The 20,246-nt window shown below is 30.7% G+C and overlaps 1 protein-coding gene across 4 annotated transcripts in view; it reads right to left on the bottom strand.

Moving 5' to 3' along the window:
* The window catches only part of LOC118180666 (periodic tryptophan protein 2 homolog), a 46,924-nt gene that overhangs the window by 11,680 nt on the left and 14,998 nt on the right, over positions 1–20,246 (bottom strand). For all 4 annotated transcript variants that reach the window (XM_035349731.2, XM_085818258.1, XM_085818259.1 and 1 more), the window contains 9 exons: positions 14,305–14,451; positions 12,050–12,185; positions 9,537–9,678; positions 9,387–9,444; positions 8,706–8,858; positions 7,860–8,067; positions 5,998–6,146; positions 3,217–3,364; positions 2,887–3,037 (listed from right to left, as the gene is read on the bottom strand). In XM_035349731.2, coding sequence (XP_035205622.1) covers positions 2,887–3,037; positions 3,217–3,364; positions 5,998–6,146; positions 7,860–8,067; positions 8,706–8,858; positions 9,387–9,444; positions 9,537–9,678; positions 12,050–12,185; positions 14,305–14,451 — 1,292 coding nt within the window. The remainder of the gene's footprint in view (positions 1–2,886; positions 3,038–3,216; positions 3,365–5,997; positions 6,147–7,859; positions 8,068–8,705; positions 8,859–9,386; positions 9,445–9,536; positions 9,679–12,049; positions 12,186–14,304; positions 14,452–20,246) is intronic.

Here is a 20,246-nt window from a genome sequence, read left to right as displayed (position 1 = left end):
AGCACCAGTCATAAATACTGATGTGAATATGGATAAATGGTAGCAACCTTAATGACACAGAAGGCTTCAGAAAAGCTTAACTGTTTTATTATATAAGTATAAATAAAAAAAAAAATATTACAATTACAAAACAGATTCATTTCAGATTACACAGGGGACATAAAACTGCCAATTTAATTTGATATTGGGAAAAAAAAAGTGTCTTTCATGCATTCATTAAAACATGAATTTGATAAGATAGAAATCTAGTTGGTGGCAGCCAGTGCCACACTGTTGCTATTTCTCCATTTTGCACATTTTATCTCATATCAGGACCACTAAAACAGTATTTGTGGTTAACTTAAGTGTTCATTTCTGTAACTGCCAATTCTTCCACCTAAGGAACTGAAAATAGAAGACAGGAAATTCCTCAACAGATGTCCACCTAGCCTGCTAGCCAACAAAGTCATTGCACAGGTATTCTTAATGTGACAATAAAAAGCTACAAAATTTGACAACTGGCACCCCAATGACAGATAGTACTGATGCTGTCAGTTAATCAGCTGATAAAATTAAATTGCATAATGTATATTACAAAAGGCATACATCTGTTGCGACTGAATCTTAAACTTAACTTAGAAAACTAATAGAACTACATGTACTAAGTTAAATTCATAAGTTATCTGTTTTGATGTCTTGCCAGCTTTTAAGCTGTTTATTAACTATCCTATTATATTACTTAAGTTTTCCTTAAAAAAAAAAAAAAAATTGAAGTGGTTTATGTTCTGCAGAAAACTGATGGAACTGCATGCACTAAGTTAAATTCATAAGTTATCTGTTTTGCCAGCTTTTAAGGTGTTTATTAATTATCCTATTTCTTTACTTACATTCTCCTAAAAAAAATCTATCAGATTTTGAAGTGGCTTATGTTCTGGGCTTTCGAAAACTCCTGTTCTCACTCTGATAATTTTATACATTCAGGTAGTCTACATTTAACTCTGAAGTAAACCATTTATAAATAATAATAACAATGTAGTATAACTAGTATCAAAATTTTAACAAATTAATGCTTTCCCAACCAACATTTAGTAAGGAAGAGAAAAAAATTTTATGCATTTTTTGTAAGAATACATCACAAAATGTTATCTGCTACTAGAAATACAATCCCTTCATAAAATCTAACTCAGCCACTCCTACACTATCAAAAAGAAAAAGTTAAATTAATACTCAAGTATGTCAGTATATAAGGCATTCAAATACACTTCAGGGGCGGTTACATTAGGAAGCTGAAAAACTATTTGCAATTAATTTAACAGTAACTTGAATGCTTAGAACTAAGTTAAGGCAATATTGCAAATGCTTTTTTGGGAGGAAAGAGAATTACAAAGTTTAAATTACTGACATAAACAACTTCACGTTTTTCATTTTTTAAATAAATGCAGACCCAAAAATCTACACCACTTAGTAGGTTGAAGTAACATAGAATTTTTTTATTTATAATGTTACTTTTTATTTAGTTTAAATTTCTAGTAAAAAATAAAAAAATTATTAATTTAAACTTAAAAGGAAAAACATATTCAACAAAGCACAAAAAAGCATAGAATTTTTGTCAACTTTTTAAATAGAAATATATATTAAACACATAGGTTTATAATTTATACAAATTATCTTTTATATATTTTCAAACATACATTCAAAGTAAGCTGTTTTAAGACTTTAGTTTGAATTCTCTTCTACTTAAAGACATTACTTTCTAAGTCAGCATGCCTTTTGATATTCTGATTCTTTTCTTTCTTTCTTTCTTTCTTTTTTTTTTTTTTTTTTTGATAAGTGTTGGTAGGGGGGAGAAAAAAGACCTAAACATTCTAAAGGTCAAAAACTGGAAAACAGTTGCCAAAAGCAGAGATGCCCAAAGAAGGACAGTGCCCACCCTGAGTTGTTGAGCTAATGAAAAAGAAGAGAATGAAGTTAAAAATTACGATACATTTTTTTATATGGGTGCAGCAGTCATCATCAAATATCAATGCAGCCTGAAAGAGTGATGACAACACTAGTGATACATTCAGGATGTGCTGATGGTGAAGCTACAATAATGATTATTTAAACAAAGCCTTCCTATGAACAATTCCTTTACATGGATAATTTTTCTTTCTTTCAAGAAAAGAATAATTTTCCTGGCATATTGCATATTTTTAATCAATTAGTCACACATTTTACCTTAGCTCCTTGTCAATATCTTGCATTACATGCAAAATGTCTGGATTAAAATATATTGTGCTGCCATGTCTGATGTGCTTCATGGGATAAGGCTGCTTTCTTTGATGCTCTGACACATATGTTGGTTGTGGCCTTTTTAACAGAAGACTGCCAAAATTGGAATTACTGTATCCTTGTTTGATAAAACAACAGGGTTAATCTGCACATATAGTACAAATGTAATGACTTTCAGCAAAATAATTAATTAACAATAGTTACAAAAGAGATAATTGGTAGAGTATGGAAGACTGCTTGTTTAAGTAAGGAAACTTGTCCCTTAAAATTACCAAAGCTACCTCTATTCAATGATGACATGTAATAGGCTTCCAGGTGTTGTCAGTCTTTTGGTCTTCTACTGTAGTAGAAACTATTTTAAAAACTTACACCTTATAAAAACAAGTAATAAATGCAAATTTTTTAATTTCAAACTATAACCAGATATACTTGAAACAACAGAAAGTAGGAAATTCATAAAATACTTTCTATTTTAGTGGAACTAATAGTGTGCACACACATTAAAATAAATAAATAAAATAAAGGGGAACAAAAAGGAGCAGGGAAAATGCAGTTGATTTTTTAACTTAAAATCTCTACATTTAAAAAGTTTCTTTGAACACTGTATTATGGGGAATATGTAATTATATTTTGTACCATCAGATGTCAAAGTTATAGTTTCCCGGCTGCTTTTGCTTTCATGTACATTCCAGAACCTTACAGTTTTGTCCCAGGATGCAGAAGAAATAACAAGATCAACAGGGCTGAAGCAAACACTGCTTACTGGTGCTTCATGGCCAGCTAGTACCTAGAAGAAAATTTTAAAAAAGAAAATAAAGCAGACTTACTGAAAAAGTAACAATGGGTTATTATAATACCCTTAGTAAAACAACAAAGTTTTACTATCCTAGTTATTAACATTAACATTCTATATCAATTCATTCCTGCATTTATTTCAGAGAACCAGATAAAGGAACTAGAACTTACAGAAAGAAGACGTCCAGTAGGTACAGCCCATACGTATATTTCAAAACTTTCTTCAGAACCAGCACATATTATTTCTCCACTAGGATCGACGGTAAGACAAGAGAACTGAGTTGGTTTAGGAGTAGTAAATGTTCGGAAATTTCTGTATCTAGAAAGTGAGTAAAAAATGAAATTTGTATAAGAATTAATGCCATAGTTTTTATACGGCATCATTAAAGTCCTGGTTTGACAGAAAAGACATGTCACATTTTTGCAACATATCATGTTCATTTTTGTAAATACCAAAATAATTTGCATCTAGATTATCACAATCTCGTTTAACAACATATAGTTCTAGGTTCATTCTTTAAAAAAAAAACCTAAGTTTTTGGAGATTTTATAAACTGAAGAAAGAAGACCAAACAATCCATTTCTGACATGTTTTATTGCTTTAATGTCAAGCCTGTGAAAATTAAAGATTGCAGTGACAATGATGTACAGGAATGTGAGAACCAATGATGGTTCATGGAATTCCATGCTGGCGATTTTGATCTTAATGACACTCCTAGGTCAGGAAACCAAACTGAAGTAGATGGTGTTGGTGTGTATTTAATTAAGGCAAAACACACTAGGGCTATCTGCCTAAGGGAAGGGATGCCTTCGTGGAGGACTTTCTAAGGGAAACTGGCTCGTATACACGTTACACATGGGGAAAACCACGAAAACACCCATGCATCCAGCCCGTTCGCGGGATTCGAACCTCGGACCGAACTACCAGTGTTCAGTGACTTTACTGCTCGGCCGCTGGTGGGCCCCTGAAGTAGATGACAATCAAATAAAGGTTAATCCATGAAAACAAGTCAGGTCAATTGTGCACACTTGGGAACTGGACACTTTGAATGAATCCATCACCCAGACATGTATAGAGCTCATTAAGTGTAAAGAAGTTGTATTATATTATGACAATGAAAGATCACACATCAGTTTCATCAGCTATCAAAAATTACTAGAGCTTAGATAGGCTATGTTCCACACCCTTCAGATTTCTGCCTGTTTCAATATCTTCAAAACTCCTAATATGCTCAATTCAGATCAAGCTGTAAATCAGCACCTTATTTAATTTCTTGTTAACAAAGAGAGGTCCTTCAGCAAACAAGCAATTATGAAGATCACTGAAAAATGGCAAAAGGTTATCAAACAAAATCATCAATATATCATTGACTTTAGCAACACTTGTTGATTGAAAAACACTTCCATATTTATCACCTAATATATTTCAAACATTCATTCATTAAAAATGTTGCACTTCTTTGTAATGTAATATATAGCAGTAATATTCATCATGGATTCTTTAATAAATACAGTTTTTCTTTATTCACATTTATATGGCTGGTTGGCATTTTTGTTTGCATTTTGCTGTGGAGATATATGATAAACCTGCTATGATACAATTTGAGTAAAAGAAATTAAAGAAAAGAATTTCAGATAAGAACAAGCAGTGAAGTATGGTGTAATTTAAATTTTACCTCTGCATCCAATGATATAATGCTACCAAATGATAATTTTGTATTGAGAGGAAAAATTTAACTTTTAAACAGCTTTTGATGTTCCAAAAGGAAATGCTTTTCCAAATTTTCAAGATTTCACATTATATTACATTACATGAACATGTGGAAGGGCATGTGAGCAAGCAAGAATATAATTTTTAATTTGTCTCTCAAATTACACCAGTAGCTGTTTGATTTAAAAAATTTAATAAATAAACTAATTAGCAATTTACATGCCTATTATATATTTTAAATAACACAGGTAACTGAAAAAAAATTACAACACATTTAACAACTTTTCTAAAATTATATATTACCTCAGTGTAGAATCATCACTTGTGAGCTGCTTTTAAAAAAATAACTTAAGTTATATTTTCAAAAGATGCATTCAGAACTGTAAGGCGTCATACAACAGAAGTTTCTGGTAAGACTGTGATATGCATTTTGTGGTTCATTTTTAAACATGCTTTATTATATAACACCCCATTCTAAAGAAATGCTTAGAACATTTCACTGACAATTTTCATTATTAAAAAAAAAAAAAAAAAAAAACCTAACAAATCAATTAAATATATATGTTACGGTGAATCGGCGAAATCTGAAGAATGTTGACTTTCACTGGTGAATGTCAATATTCACATAGTCGCTTGGTGCATGTCCGAAATATTTCCCAAATACTCTTATTTCTGACTTACACTGGTAAACGTCAACATTCACCAATGGATTGTACATTCACCAAATTCATACTAATGGTGAATGTTGAACATATAAGAATATTATATTTTCTTCTCCATAATTCAGTCACGAAAAAACACACTTGACTTAAAATAAGAACTTAAAACCCACAGTACATTCAAAATGAGAAAGGAAAAAATAGAAGTTAAAAACTTACTAAATTATGGGATTCAAATCTTATTTATTGCAACAACTTAAACCATTAAGACACTTTGAATTGCACAAGAAGTCCTTGCTTTTACAAGTGCATTTATTTGTGGAACACTTCCTTTTGAAATGACAGTGTGTACATATACTCCTCTCTTTTCGAGCTGCACCAGAGCATATCTGTGATTGTCGACATACACCAGTGAGGGTCCGAATGTACAAGAATGTAATGCAATATTCGATCTTTCAACGACGTATTTGGTGAATGTTGACATTCTCCAATTTTGGTCTTTCACGGTAACATATATATTAACTCCAAAACTAAAAAAAAAAAAGCTGGTACTAAAATAGCAAGGGAAAAAAAAAATCATACCTGAATAAATCAAATGCTCTTACTGTCCCATCAAGTGATGCTGACAGAACAACTTTACCATTTGGAGAAAATGCTACACCTGTGATAGCACTGGTATGCTCAGTAAATGTAACAAAACAAAAACCAGAAGAGGTATCCCATATTTTGACCTAAATAATTAATTAATGTAAAATAAAAAAAAATATTTATTAGCATGTGCACAATATTAAAAATATTAGCCAACTATAATATTCAATGTCCGCAAAAAAATTCAGAACAGAATTCTTATAAAGCAATTATGGCATGTTCGTTTACTTTAGAATTGTTATTATTTTAAATGCATTAAAATCAAAATCTACACAAAAACAGAAAAAAAGATACGCAAACAAAATTCATATGCAATGCAGTGTATAATATAAAAACAGTTTTGAAGTACTAAAACTGAAATTTGGAATTGTAAATATTTTTTAACCAACAGAATACAATCCCTAACACAAAGAAAACAAGCAAGTACCTAATACATCACTCTGGTTCATTCAATTGCCTTTTAGAAAGCAGATTTCAGTATTATTGAAAATAAACATAGCACTGAAAATAACATATCAAAGAAAACTGACATGAATACTTACTTTGAGCAAATTTGGTCAATTTTATTGTGAAACACTAATTTAAATGAAGCTAAATTATCTGCAAAATTCTAAAGTTTGATTAAATTCATGGTCTAATAAATATTAACAGTTCAATAATCATGCAGTAGGTGATCCACCATTTCTAGTTAGTTATTTATTTCTTATATGGTACCATGCTTTTTAATTTATTAAATGTACCATAAAATGGCAGAAAAAAGAAATGATTAAAACTACAATGAATTTTAGTGGCATCAATTTAAGAACTAACTAAAAGCAGTATATTGCATACTACATGACAACCAAAATTTGTTGTTAACGTACTTTTCTCTCTCCATGTGTAGTTTTACTTTTTTTGCACAAAATTTTGCATTATGTAAAAAAAAAAAAAGTTTTTGAATCTCAGAGGGATTTTTCCAGTTTTGTTTGTTACATAATCACAGCATTAACAAAGCTATACATTTGGGAAGATTATTCCAATTTACTGCAACAACTAAACAAAATTACACATGATAATTCAACTATAATGTGTAGAAACTTTTGTGAAAGGCATATCACACAAAAAACAAATCACAATCACACAGCAAAACAGAATTGTAAACATCTTGTTCATGTGTTAATGAACAAAATGGACGGGAAATGAAACAGCAATACATAAGAGAATAAAACGCTTTTAATTACTCAAAGACATTTTGAAACTGCATTAAGATTGCAGAAAGAAATTCAAAACTGCAAATATGAATTGTAATATACACTTGATCATACACATTTTGAAAAATTCATGATGTGTCTCAGATTGCAAAAGTAGCTACAGAGATGCATGTTATAAGATTCACATTACTTTCAATGACGTTACTGTAAACCAAACTTTTGATTTAATATTAAAAAATTAATATATTGAACTACCTTGTGATCACTTCACTGAACGATTTTGTAATATTGCACACAGTTCATAAATGATGAACACAGCAGCATTCTTGTTGCTAAACAATGTCATCTACCATATGAAGATGGTATTTCCAACCCTGAATTACTAAACAATTCCAATTTGTCTTTGTGCCCAACCCAGAATTGTATATGAATTTAGCTGAATATTTATCGATTGCCAGAAAACATTTACAAAGATAAAAAGATCTACAACAACTTAGTAGATATCAAATATGAAGAAATAATTCATTAAATTACAGTTACTTATGCCTTAAAATAATGCAAGAATGTTTAGATCATTTGATAAAATTTTCTATTTATAAAACTCACCTTCCCATCTTCCCCTCCAGTAGCTATGAACATTCCATCGGGTGAATAACAAAGACACTGCATATTATTGAAGTGTCCCTGCTGCTTCATTACAAATGATTCACTTTGCCATTCCCATACAACGAGCTGTCCAATGCCCGCACTGCCCAGTGCTATCCAATCACCTGTATAGTTGAATGCTACACTAGCTATCATTTGATTTGAAAGCCTGTAAAAGTAATTCCCTTTTAAAAGAAAATAAATAAACAAATTAAAAAAATAATATTGCTATAGGGACGAAAACAAACATTTTGTTTTCATTATTACAGGGCTTAGATAAAAATGCATATGCCATTCTGACTGGCAGTGATAACTATATAACTTAGTTAATTTCTAAACTTAACTTTTCTCAAATTTTCAATGCCAGTATTGATAGAAATGTTCATATGACTCACAATTAAACAGCTTTTTAGATTTCTCATATATATTTTCTTTAAAAAAAAATTGAAACATTGAGAGCCATTTTAAAAAATAAACTGATATGTCAGGACCCGCCCCTCCTTCAAAAAAGCCAAATAAATAGCTCATAACAAGCTTTTGTTCAATATTCATTTGAAATTCAAAAAGTAAAATTATTTTAAAAGACAAATCAGTAATCTCCCTAGTTCAAAAGCAAAAACTCCTGTTTTAGTAAATAAGATAATAATTTACAATATATATTACAAAAAACTGTCATATAAATAATTTGCAAAATCTAGCTTGTTAACAATCATTGATATATTTCAATTTATTGTTGAAAACAGTTGAAAGATTTAATAACTTTTTCATAAATTAAAATATAACACACAGTACGTAGCAGATACTCACGAAAGAGAATGAATCTGATAGCACTCTGGCATTTCATAAAGCAAAAATGAACCATTAGAAAATCCTACAACTAGCAAATGACCTTTCCTGTTAAATGCTGCAGATGAAAGAGCAACATAACCTTCTTTAGAAACCTGATCTTTTATGAAATGCCTAAAATAAAAACATAATTAAAATATCACAGTAACAGTTTGTAAATTAGTTACAAATTAACTGATTTAAAAACAACAAGAAGCATTAATCAACACAGCACAAACAGCATGGGTTTTATTTCATGAATCAAAACTTGATATCAGCAAAAACAGGTTTACACCATTCACTGAAATGCTACTCACTTTATTTTAAAGTGGATATTAAAGACAAAAGAAGATTTAACTTGGAAATCAATAAATCAAAAAAATGTAAAAATACTGACATATAATGAAAAGCTGGACAGAGGACATAAATAACCTAACCTAAATATTCAACTAAATAACCTAACTTAAAAAAATCATCAAAATAGGAAAATAAATTACATTTGAAAAAAAAAAAAATTAAAATGTAAATTATATTTAATATACAAGTATTTCAATTATTTTAAAAACCTAAATAATCTAACTTAAAACATTCACAGAGATACATTAAAACAATAATAGAGAAAATGAAGAACATTAAATGCAAACTGTTTTTTAATATACAAACCTTCCTATTCTTTTATAGAAAAATTTTTTATCTGTTTTTCCCTTTGTCACATTTTTCTCTATAAAATATAAGATATATTCAGTAAAGAAGGAATTGCATTTCATCTAACATAGAAATATACATGTTTACAAAGCATATGATACAGCTTACCTTCTTCTTCACATATTATTTCATCTTCCTCATCATTATTTTGCTCCTTTTTGTTTAGATCTTCAGATGCAGATATTAAACTGCCCAGATCAAAGCTGCATTCCCATGCACAAACTTGTCCATTCTTGCTAACAGTATATATCTTAAGACAATTAAGGATAACAACAAACTTTCCACAATATCTTGCCACATTATAATACTTCACTGACTAAAATCTATGAACTTTACATAACTTGTTTATTCTCCTTATAATTTAAAAATTCATAAATTTTAACTTATTTGACATTCATACATAACTAATGAAAAATTTAAATAAGCATTAATAATAAATCTCTTGTGCTGATAACACTGCAAATGAAAAAAAAAAAAAAAAAAATCTGAAAGCTTTCAGAATTTATATTATGCCCAAAGCGTTTTTTAACATTTTGAGTGTTACCTTTATTTATTAAATATCATGTTCTTCACACTTAAACCCTAAAATTCAATTCAACAGCAAAATCACATAATGATTTAAAAAGAGCATAGATTTAGATTTTCAATATACAGTCTTGTATACTGGAGATAAAAATGTTTTTTTTTTTCCCTCCGTCCATTGCTCACTTCCAAATTGTTGAGTTTGTTAATCAAAAATTTGTTAATGTTTTGCAAAATATGAAATAGATAATAAAACAAATTCCAAATTTGGGCTTCTAGAAGCTCATATTCAAGTGGAGGCCTACATTATTCAAAATTAGATGTTTCTAGATACTGTTGTTTTTCCCAGTGCAAGAAACATACATACATTCATGCAGATTCTTCATTATTTAATGTCTTTAAATATAATGCAAGGCTGTAATATTTGGTGGCAACTATTTTAAAAGTGAAACACCATTTCTAGTGAGCCAAAGAAAAATGCCAAAATGAAATTAATAGCCCTTCCGGACAAACTGCCCCTTTAGGCTAGTAATTTTTGTATCTGGCAGGACCACATATCTAACTGGACTATTTAACTTATAACAAAGTACTTAAGAACTATCTGTTTAAAGAAACAATGCTGCAAACTTTTTATGGGAAGCTGACTTTTCTTCATATTATATAAGGGGTATACCACAAGAACTTTTATGCAACCAGCCCATTGATTGGGATTTGAACCCAGGTTGAACTACCAGGATTCAACAGTTTTACTACTAGTCTGATGGTAAACACACTACATATCTCAAAATCAGTGGACTATTACCAAGCAATTTTATTAGTTAGTAAAATAGGTCTTATATGAAATTTTATAAACAGGCACTTTTTTTTTTGGTTAGCATAAATATTTTTTATGTTCTGATGCTGAAATTTGACAGTTTGATTAAATTTTTAGAGGTAATCAAAATTACCACAGGAAGCTTGTCAAATTGCTGTCCAGCTGAAGATTAATCACCATTCTTTACTGGTATAGCTTTCTATATTGCAATGAGGGAAAGGCCCGTCCTCAGTCAAGGGGAGGAAAAAGTATTATGCCATAACTGTTCATTCCACAATAGATATAAAATGTTGATCAGTTTAATATCAAACTATGTTATCTGTTAGCTAATGGTCAGTGTGTGGAGTGTTTTAATAGGTTCTTAATTACATACTGGTACATCACTGGAAATTGTAGTACTGAATCAGCGAAATGGGTTAAACAGAAATATTACGGAATGCAGAGGTTAAAGTTACTAAAATGCAGCAAACATATCTGGTCAGTATAAAGGTCTATCAGTTAAAGTTATAATTTAAGCAATATAATTAAATACAATAAACATATAACAATAATAAAGTTGGAATAAAGCAATATAATAAAGTTACAGCAAACATATAATAATAATAATAAAGTTACAATAAAGCAATATAATGACGCAGCACATTACATGCCTTACAATACGTTCACTTAATAAGTCGAAAATATTGCTGCTTAATACTGTCTGCAAGGTATATTATATTTTAATTAAATAGAAAGAATATAAGTTTTATATTGTGTTGCATTACCACTGAAAGGGTTTGGAATTTAATTTCTTGAAAATGAGATGCATTTCACCACTATAAGACTACATCATACTTGGTGGTCATAACAAGCTGATGCATTAAAAGCAATGTAAAATGCACAGAATAAAATACAGTCTTGCTTCACTACTTTCAAGATGATCACAAAGGCCTTCCTTCTATTCAAGCTTGAATCACTAAAACTTCTGTTCACATTTCATTATATGGTATAAATATTTTTTATGGAAATTCATTTAAATTTCATTATTTAAATAAAAAAACGGAAATCCCACGATAAAATTTGCTAATCCAGTCAATTTCAAGTAAGTTTCAAAATAAATGAATAAGATTTGTTTAATTTATAAACATATAAAAGCTCCAAGATGTCTTACGAAGTATGACCATGTAGAAATAAGAACAAATAATGTCATGAAATTGAATAAATCTGTCATATGATATAATAATAAAGTTCATAAAAAAGGGGGACGGGGAACAAGGTATCCAAAAACCAATATTTGAAAGGATACATTTAAAGAATTTTCTTCAAAAAAACATCCTACAAGAACATCTGTATGGCTACCTAATGTGTATACAGATAAATTTTTTAGCTTTGCAAAAGCATATATTTTTGTTGTCATGTCTGCACTTCCAACAGCAATTACTCTGGAAAATAGGAATATCATCAGACAAATATAAAATAAATCCTCCAGCTAAAAAATTGAATGTAATTTAAATAAGTAATACATTAAAGATATTGCATTACAAAATTATCCAGATCATAATAATGAAGACGACCCAAAGAAGGATTAAAAAATGTTTTTTGGTTTGTGACTGAAATTTGAATTCACGTGCATACTGAATACTCACCTACATTTTTTAGGAGTTCAGCATCAAACTTTTCCAAAACCTTTTTTCATGTTCACATGGTTTCTAAAATTTCAGTATTCCCAAGCAATAACTAGTTTGATTTTACAGCTGCATTTGCAGTATTGTTTTTACCCAATCAGTAAAAATTAGATACTTTCAAATTTTCAAGCATTGGATTTCTAAAATTCTCCTATTCTGTCCTAAAAGAACTTTACAATATATGAAGGTCAGTCAGATAGTTAGTCGACTCCTTTGTAAAAATTTTCTGTCAAAGGCTCTTTTGATGAAATTGCCTGGCAACACTTCAGACATTTAGCTGTATCGTGTGATGTAGCAGTTTTGATTTAGTGAAACTGATATATTGTTCAAGAGACAAAGGGAATGCAGATTAGTTGATTAATTAAAAAACATTTCTTTAAAAAAGGAATGTTCTTTTCTCTGTAATAAGGTATACTCCAACACACTGTTAAATGTGTAAGAATTAGGAGTGGATTACGGCAAATCATACAAACACTATCTGCTTAAAAGAATGCATGCTTTCGTGGAAACCTCTTTAAGAGAAAATTGCTCATATTTACATATAATAATATTAAAGATTATTAGGAAAAAAATGGGATTCTCATCAGGGAATCCCATTTTCTGGGATTTGATTGTCTTTATTTGTTTTGTTTAATGAATTATGCTAAAGCACATGACAGCTAACTGCATAAGGGAAGGAATGCCTTCACACAGGACTTTCTAAGGGAAGCTGGCTTGTATCCAACTTAGACACTGTGGAAACCATGAAAACACCCATGAATCCAACCTCTTCAATGTGATTTGAACCCGAGCAACCTACCAGTGTTTAGTCACTTTACCATTCTGCTACTGAAGGGCCCATAAAAAATTTATTATGAAAAATTATTAAAATAACCAGTTTAATTTACTATCCTATATTTAATAGTACATAAATTACATACATAGAGAGTACATAAATTAGACATTTGAGATGATTATTTGTGAATAAATAAACTGTACTGTACTTTTCCCCGGTATTTCATATTATGATGGAATTATTGCACTTTGAAATCATTTCTCATGAATTTATTTTGTGCTGTTCATGATGTTTCATTTTTTGAAAAAGAACATTTCACACTTTAAATAAAAAATTCATGACAGGATAGATTATGAAAAATTTCTCATGAACAGTTTTCTTAATTTTGCTTTGAAAATATTCCAGGGTAATCACGTAGATCACTGGGAGACATATAAAAAACAAATTTGTTACACTGTAAATTTAAACACCCAGCATGCCCTCATTCTTTTGAAAATATAAAAGATTACTTTTTTTAAATTAAATAAGAAAATTTATTATGTAGAACACATGCATATCCATTGCATTTAAAATAAAGCAAAATTAAACCTTTGGATAAAATATAATGACGGTTTTATGTCTTTTTAAAGAAAACTGATGCATAATTTTTCTTTATAAACGTTTAACACTGTTCTGAAAAGTATTTCTGATGAATTTTTACTTTCTAAAATTTTAAATCATAGATAAAAATTCTCTTTAGCAAATATTAAAATGAAGCTTAAGAGTGCTTTCTCTCTCTACTTTGTTTAATATTGTTTGTTAATGTCTCTTTGTTTAATAACATTTTGAGCATGTAAGACTCACAATTAACGAGATTTAGAGAGCTTACAAGATTTAACTATTAACTTGCACAAACTTAAATTGGAACTGCAGTCTTCTAGAAATATAAAACAAATATTTATGCTTAGTATCAAAATTCAGTTTATAACTAATAAAGGAATACTGTGTGCATTACAATGTACTTTTGGAAAGATTTGTGATGTGGAAGAGATACATGATGTGAAAGAATTATATGAATTATGCAATCACACTTATATCTTAATAAATGAAAATAGCTTTTACCTTGAATCTGATGTCCAATCAATGCACATTGTTTTATCATATGAAAAATGATACACTTTTTCTAAGGTGAATGCGTTGAATTGCTTCATGCTGCAACCAGGTACTTGGTAAATAAAAAGTTTATTTTCTTTTGTTACTGCTAAATACCTACAAAATTAAAGTTTCATTAAAGTAAATGTAGATCTCAATCCCATGTAAGATATTAAAAATAAATAAAATACAGAATAAGCATTAAAATCATGTTTACAATTAGAAATTTGAACAAACAGATGTAGGCAATGTGAATAATCTTTCTTATTCAAGAATTTCATTATACAAGTGCCGCTTATCAGAAAAGCTGGGAGATATTCTTACACACACAATTACTATTCAAATATAAAATTACTGTGAAAAATATTTGTAGTTGCAGAGACAATGTTATAAAACAAAATTTGATCTTTAAATTATGTTTTCCAGAAATATTTAAAAGCTAACATACCAACACCTGATTTTAAAATATTAAATTGTAACAAAACTGCTTGTATGCATACAGGATGATGCAATTAAAATGTAACACTGCAATGTCAGTCGCATGACAAATATAAATTACATTCCATTAAAAATCTTAATGGTTAAAATTTACTCTATGGCACCCCTTGGTGAAGCATTTCTTTTTTGACGCCAAGATCAGCGCCAGGACCTGCTACACAAAACCAAAACAAGAAGTCAATGACTTAATGAAAACCCAGTGTCCAAATACACATCGACCTATTTTAATTTAAAAAAAAAAAAAAAAAAAACATCAGAGAATTGCACAAACTAGGCATTGCACACTACTTTGTCCATGTACACATCGATCTATTTTCACTTAAACAAAATCAGGAAGTTAAAACTACAATTAGAAAAAATTCGCCGCTGTCTTAACGCAATGAGATGAACAAATAACCAAAAATACACAAACAGAGAGGAATAAATAACCAAAAATACATATTTCCCAACATAAAAACATTAAACAAACCTTTAACAAAAATTACGAATGTATGTGTGCGTATACATATACACATATATACTCATACATATGTACATATGTGCATACATTCATATATTTCAGAATCCGGCCCCCATAACAGTAGCAATTTTTGAATGGCACACTCTAGATTCATACTATATACATGTAGATTATATACAGTAACTGAGGATAGACAAAAATTAAATAATCGGCTTCGTAATAAACAAGAATAATATAGTTTAATTATATTTAGAGTTACTAAGAATGCTTTTTTAGAACTGGCAGCAGGAATTAAAACTCAAAAGCTACACGTAAGACATCAGCAATTTTCGATTAGTTTTCTTGTATTGTTGTATGTGTTTTGATCCATTAAAATGTCTTTCTAAATCAAGAAGCCCCATAGACTTAATCCCTTCAATCCATACAGACTCTATACACACAAACACACACACACACATATATATATTTAACAAACATTCTCTATTCGTAAAAAGCAAATTTAAATGGAATTGAATTACAAATAAATGATTAATTATTGCTGCAAACTAATCTACAATATCATTTAAATTCTGAGAGCATATGTAAATCAAGTGCAAGTATCAAAATCTATCTATCTAACTATCTCTCTCTATATACATGTGTATGTGTGTGTAATATTTCCGGGAACACAGAAGGGGGATCAGCTTGCAAGTCATTATGGCTGGGAGTGCAAGGCGATATTCAATGACAACAAAGAAAGATCAAACCTTTGGCATCCGAGTCTGCGCTGTTTGACGGAGTGGGATACATCAGAAATGATTACACAGAAGAATTAAAATTTAATAGATCCATATTTTTATTCAATTCAAACAGGAGACCATTATTCTTTTAGATGAAATTCTCTAAATTAGATATCCAATAATGGTTTAAATTAAAATAAGGTTAAATTTAGGATTTTGATATCACAACTATTCTAACAAAAAAAAGAGTAATGGACAGAGAAGGGCAGTCTTGTAGCAGTGGTAGTATGAAGCAGACTGATTAAAAATGGTGCGAAATCTACATTTATAGTAGTGGTTACATAACATGCCAGAATGTTCTCGAAAGTACTGGTCTAAGGGGAAGATCCTGAAATTGCGGAAAGTTAATTAGAGGTTGCCTGTTCGCATGGAGCAAAGCCATCATATTTTTTATATTTTGCATATATATGCAGGGTGAATCTGAACAAGTAAGCAAAACTTTAGGGGGTGAAAGAAGACAGCTATACAAGCAATAATCATCATAGAATGTATGGTTGGTACTTAAATGGCGAGCCGCTATGTGGCATTGTAAATGGTATAAAAGAGTCTGCACTCAGCGGCATTTTCTACTGCGGATTGCTGAGAGGATGACTGGTTATACGAACCACGAAATGGCTGATATGCACTTCGTGTATGGTGTGGTGGATGGGAATGTAAGTTAGGCATAGAGACGACCGGTTTTCGATGAGATACATTCCAAAAAGGAAAACATTCGAGCATTTGCGTCAGCAGCTGAGTGAAATGGGATCCTTCGCCACAGCCAAGCAAGGCACATGACATGAAAGGAGAGTCAGGACACCACAATTTGAAGAAGACATTGTGTGTAGGCTGAAAGATCAACTGGGATGTAGCATGCAAGTAGTTTCCCATGCTGTAAATTTATCGCAAATGATGGTTTCCTGTGTGCTGCAGGAGAAAAGAATACACCTCTATTGTACACAGAACCAGTGCATTATGTGTCGATTTTGCATGTTGGTAACTCCATCAGAATGCAGAACAGCCAGATTTCAGTGCACAAGTTCTGTTTACGGACAAGTGAACTTTAACCTGTGAGAGTGTTTTTAATACCCACAACTTACACACATGGGCATCTACGAACCTGCATGCCACACACCACACATCCTCATTCATTCCAGCAGTTGTTCTCCTTGGGCGGGGATCCTCCAAGACCATTTGGCTGGCCCATACCTCCTACCACACTGTCTGGATGGCGAATTGTATCATACATTTCTACGAGAGGTGTTGCTGGAGCTGCTGTGTCCAATTCTAACACCCATCAGGTCGAGAATGTGGTTTGAGCACAATGGTATGTCTGCATGTGTCAGCTTAGATGTGCAGAACACTTTAGATGCAAAGTTCCCAGGGCGATAGATTGGTTGAGGCAGTTAAATAGCTTGGCCATCAAGATCACTAGATCTCTCGTGTGTGGACTTTTTCCTGTGGGGATATATGAAAAGCCTAATTTATGAGTGCCCCACTGAAACCGATTTGGCTCTAGTTGCTGCCAGGAATGCAATTGATATTCGGGAAATGCCTGGTGACTTCGCAAATGGCATCAATCCCTATCCCGCAGCTGTAAAGCCTGCATTACAGCTGGTGGAAAGTCTTTTGAGCAATTTCTGTTAGTAATAAAATGTTTTCTGAAGTATCTCCTCTCATTCTTGTGTTAATTCTTTAAATTTGACAGTGGAAAACTACCCTTTAACTTCTCACGGCTTGCATTCCGACCATACATTCTATGAAGAATATTACTCATATAGGCTGCCTTCTATCACCCCCTTAAGTTTTGCCCACTTGTTAAAATTCACCTTGTGTATATGATAATTTTCTCGAGATGACTTGAGGATAGTGTAGATAATCAGATGACAAAAGAGAGAAGGGAAAAATTTAGCAGTGGTGATGCTGATTAATGTACAGTTTTATTCAGGTTTACATATCATTATTATGGGTGCTCTATTATATGCATTATGGGCACACCCCACAATCATATACAGCTTACATCTTTTTGGCAAAGGGTGATAAACAGGAGAGTTAAGAGATGTATGTCGGTGAGAAGCAAAGCAAAGTAAGAAAAAAGGTACTTGCATAGTATCAGCAATACTTAAAGACCTGATTTCTTAGTTTAAATTTTAGCTCTGGATGAAAGTTATCCACAATGCAGGAGGATAAGATGACATACACACACATATATATATAACTGACAGAAAAAGCTATAAAATAATTAATTGCCCTCCGCAATATGTTTCTAAATAAAGACATTTTCCAGTCTCACATATATAGTATATACCTATATCAGGGGTGGCCAAGCTCCTTAGTAGTCCGAGCCATATTTCAAAATTTGAAATTTTTCGTGAGCCGCAATTAAATACATATTTAAATGGTATGCAAAAAAAGTATTACAATTTTTTTATTGAAATTATATTTATTGAAACCATATAAATAGAAGTACAAAATGTGTGTATCGAAATTAAATATTAAAAATTAAACACATTTATTTTACTTCTCTTGATAATTCTTTAAATTTGGTAAATAATTGGTAACAATACTTCTTAGTAATTCTTTGAGATGCTGGTTAGTTAATAGTGATCAGTGTTTGGATTTCACAAATTTTAAAGTGGAATAAATTGATTCACACAAGTATGTTGTTCCGAGTATTGAAATAATTTGACAAGCAGCCTTTTTTAATTCAGGATACTTCGATTTTGGTACAAATTTTTAAAATTCAGTAATCGGCATTGACTTATATTTTAATTGTAGAGCTTGATCTCCTTGCATCTCTATTGATTCTAATTTTCCATATGCTTTTTGGGTCAGAATTATATTGGAAATAAAAAACTCACCTTGAATTATGTTAATTACAAATGGATTCAGAAAAAAATCAAGTGACAATTAAAAATATTTCACGTCTTGAAATCTATTTTGGAATTCCGTCAATATTTCTTCTAGCTTTTTTATATACTCGTCGAGTTTTTCTTGTATAATATTGTAAAAAATTTTTTTAGTCGAGGAAAATGATAAAATGTTTTATTTTTAATGCACTTTTGAAAAAGCTGTAATTTAGTTTGAAAAGTAAATATACACTATGAGAGATCAGATATTATTTTATCTTTTCCCTGCAATTGTAAATTCAGTGTTTGCAAATGTTTCATGACATCAATCAAAAACATTAAGTCTTGTAACCACTCGTCATCGTCTAATTCTGAATAAGGTATTTCCTTTTCTTTTAGAAATGCAGTTATCAAATCAAACAAATCTACAAATCAATTTAATACGTTTTAGCTAGATAACCATCTAACAATGGAAAAGAAATTATTGTCATTTGGAAGTTCTTCGTCCTTTAATTCTTCAAGGAAATTTTTGAATTGTCGATGATTTTTTTGCATTGGTTTTACAAAGTGTAACATTGTTTTCATAACATCAGGGTATTTTAAATATTTTACAATGAGATGCTCTTGGTGAATTATGCAGTGAATCGGTATGAATTGTGAAATTTGAAATCATCTCTTAAAAGCCCAATAAGACCAATTTTTTTTTTTTTTTTTAACCCAGCATTGTCGCAGCTCCATCAGTTGCAATGCTTACAAGTTTATTAAAAGGCACATCAAAATTTCTTTATTATAGAATCTAATGCATTTTTAATATCGGCACTGCGGGTTGACTCTTGAAGTTTTACTAAACCTAATAATTCTTCTTTAACAACGAAGTCAGGTGAAACAAAACATATGAAAACTGCCAATTGTGGAAGATCTGTGATATCTGTCGATTCATCAAGGGCTAAGCTGAATGCAATATAGTTCTTTAAATCGTTTTCTGAATTATATTCAAGAGATGTATTAATTGCAGTTACGCGTCCTTGCAATTGATATTCGGTTGTGTGTCTCCTGATGGGAATTTGCAAAACAACTTTGTGCAATACTGCATTATTTGGATCTAAAACTTTAAATATATCTTCTAAGTTTTTTTTTAATAAACTCTGCCTCTCCATATGGGTGTTTCGCACAAACAATATTCCAGGCAGTAACAAAACTGGCTTCAGCCACATTATTAGCTTGATTTCTTAAAGTCATCAAAATTGACTGTTGTTTATTTAAATTTCATTTTAAAGAAGCAAGTTTACCTGATCTTAATTTGGAATTTGGTGGATTCTGATTAGAAAACCGAGGATGATTGGTTTC

The sequence above is a fragment of the Stegodyphus dumicola genome, chromosome 6 (assembly GCF_044657685.1).
Source record: "Stegodyphus dumicola isolate Sdum_Otavi_A_Nest chromosome 6, ASM4465768v1".
Classification (NCBI taxonomy): domain Eukaryota; kingdom Metazoa; phylum Arthropoda; class Arachnida; order Araneae; family Eresidae; genus Stegodyphus; species Stegodyphus dumicola.
Note: the sequence above shows the minus strand (reverse complement) of the source record. Positions and strands in the feature narration are given on the sequence as shown.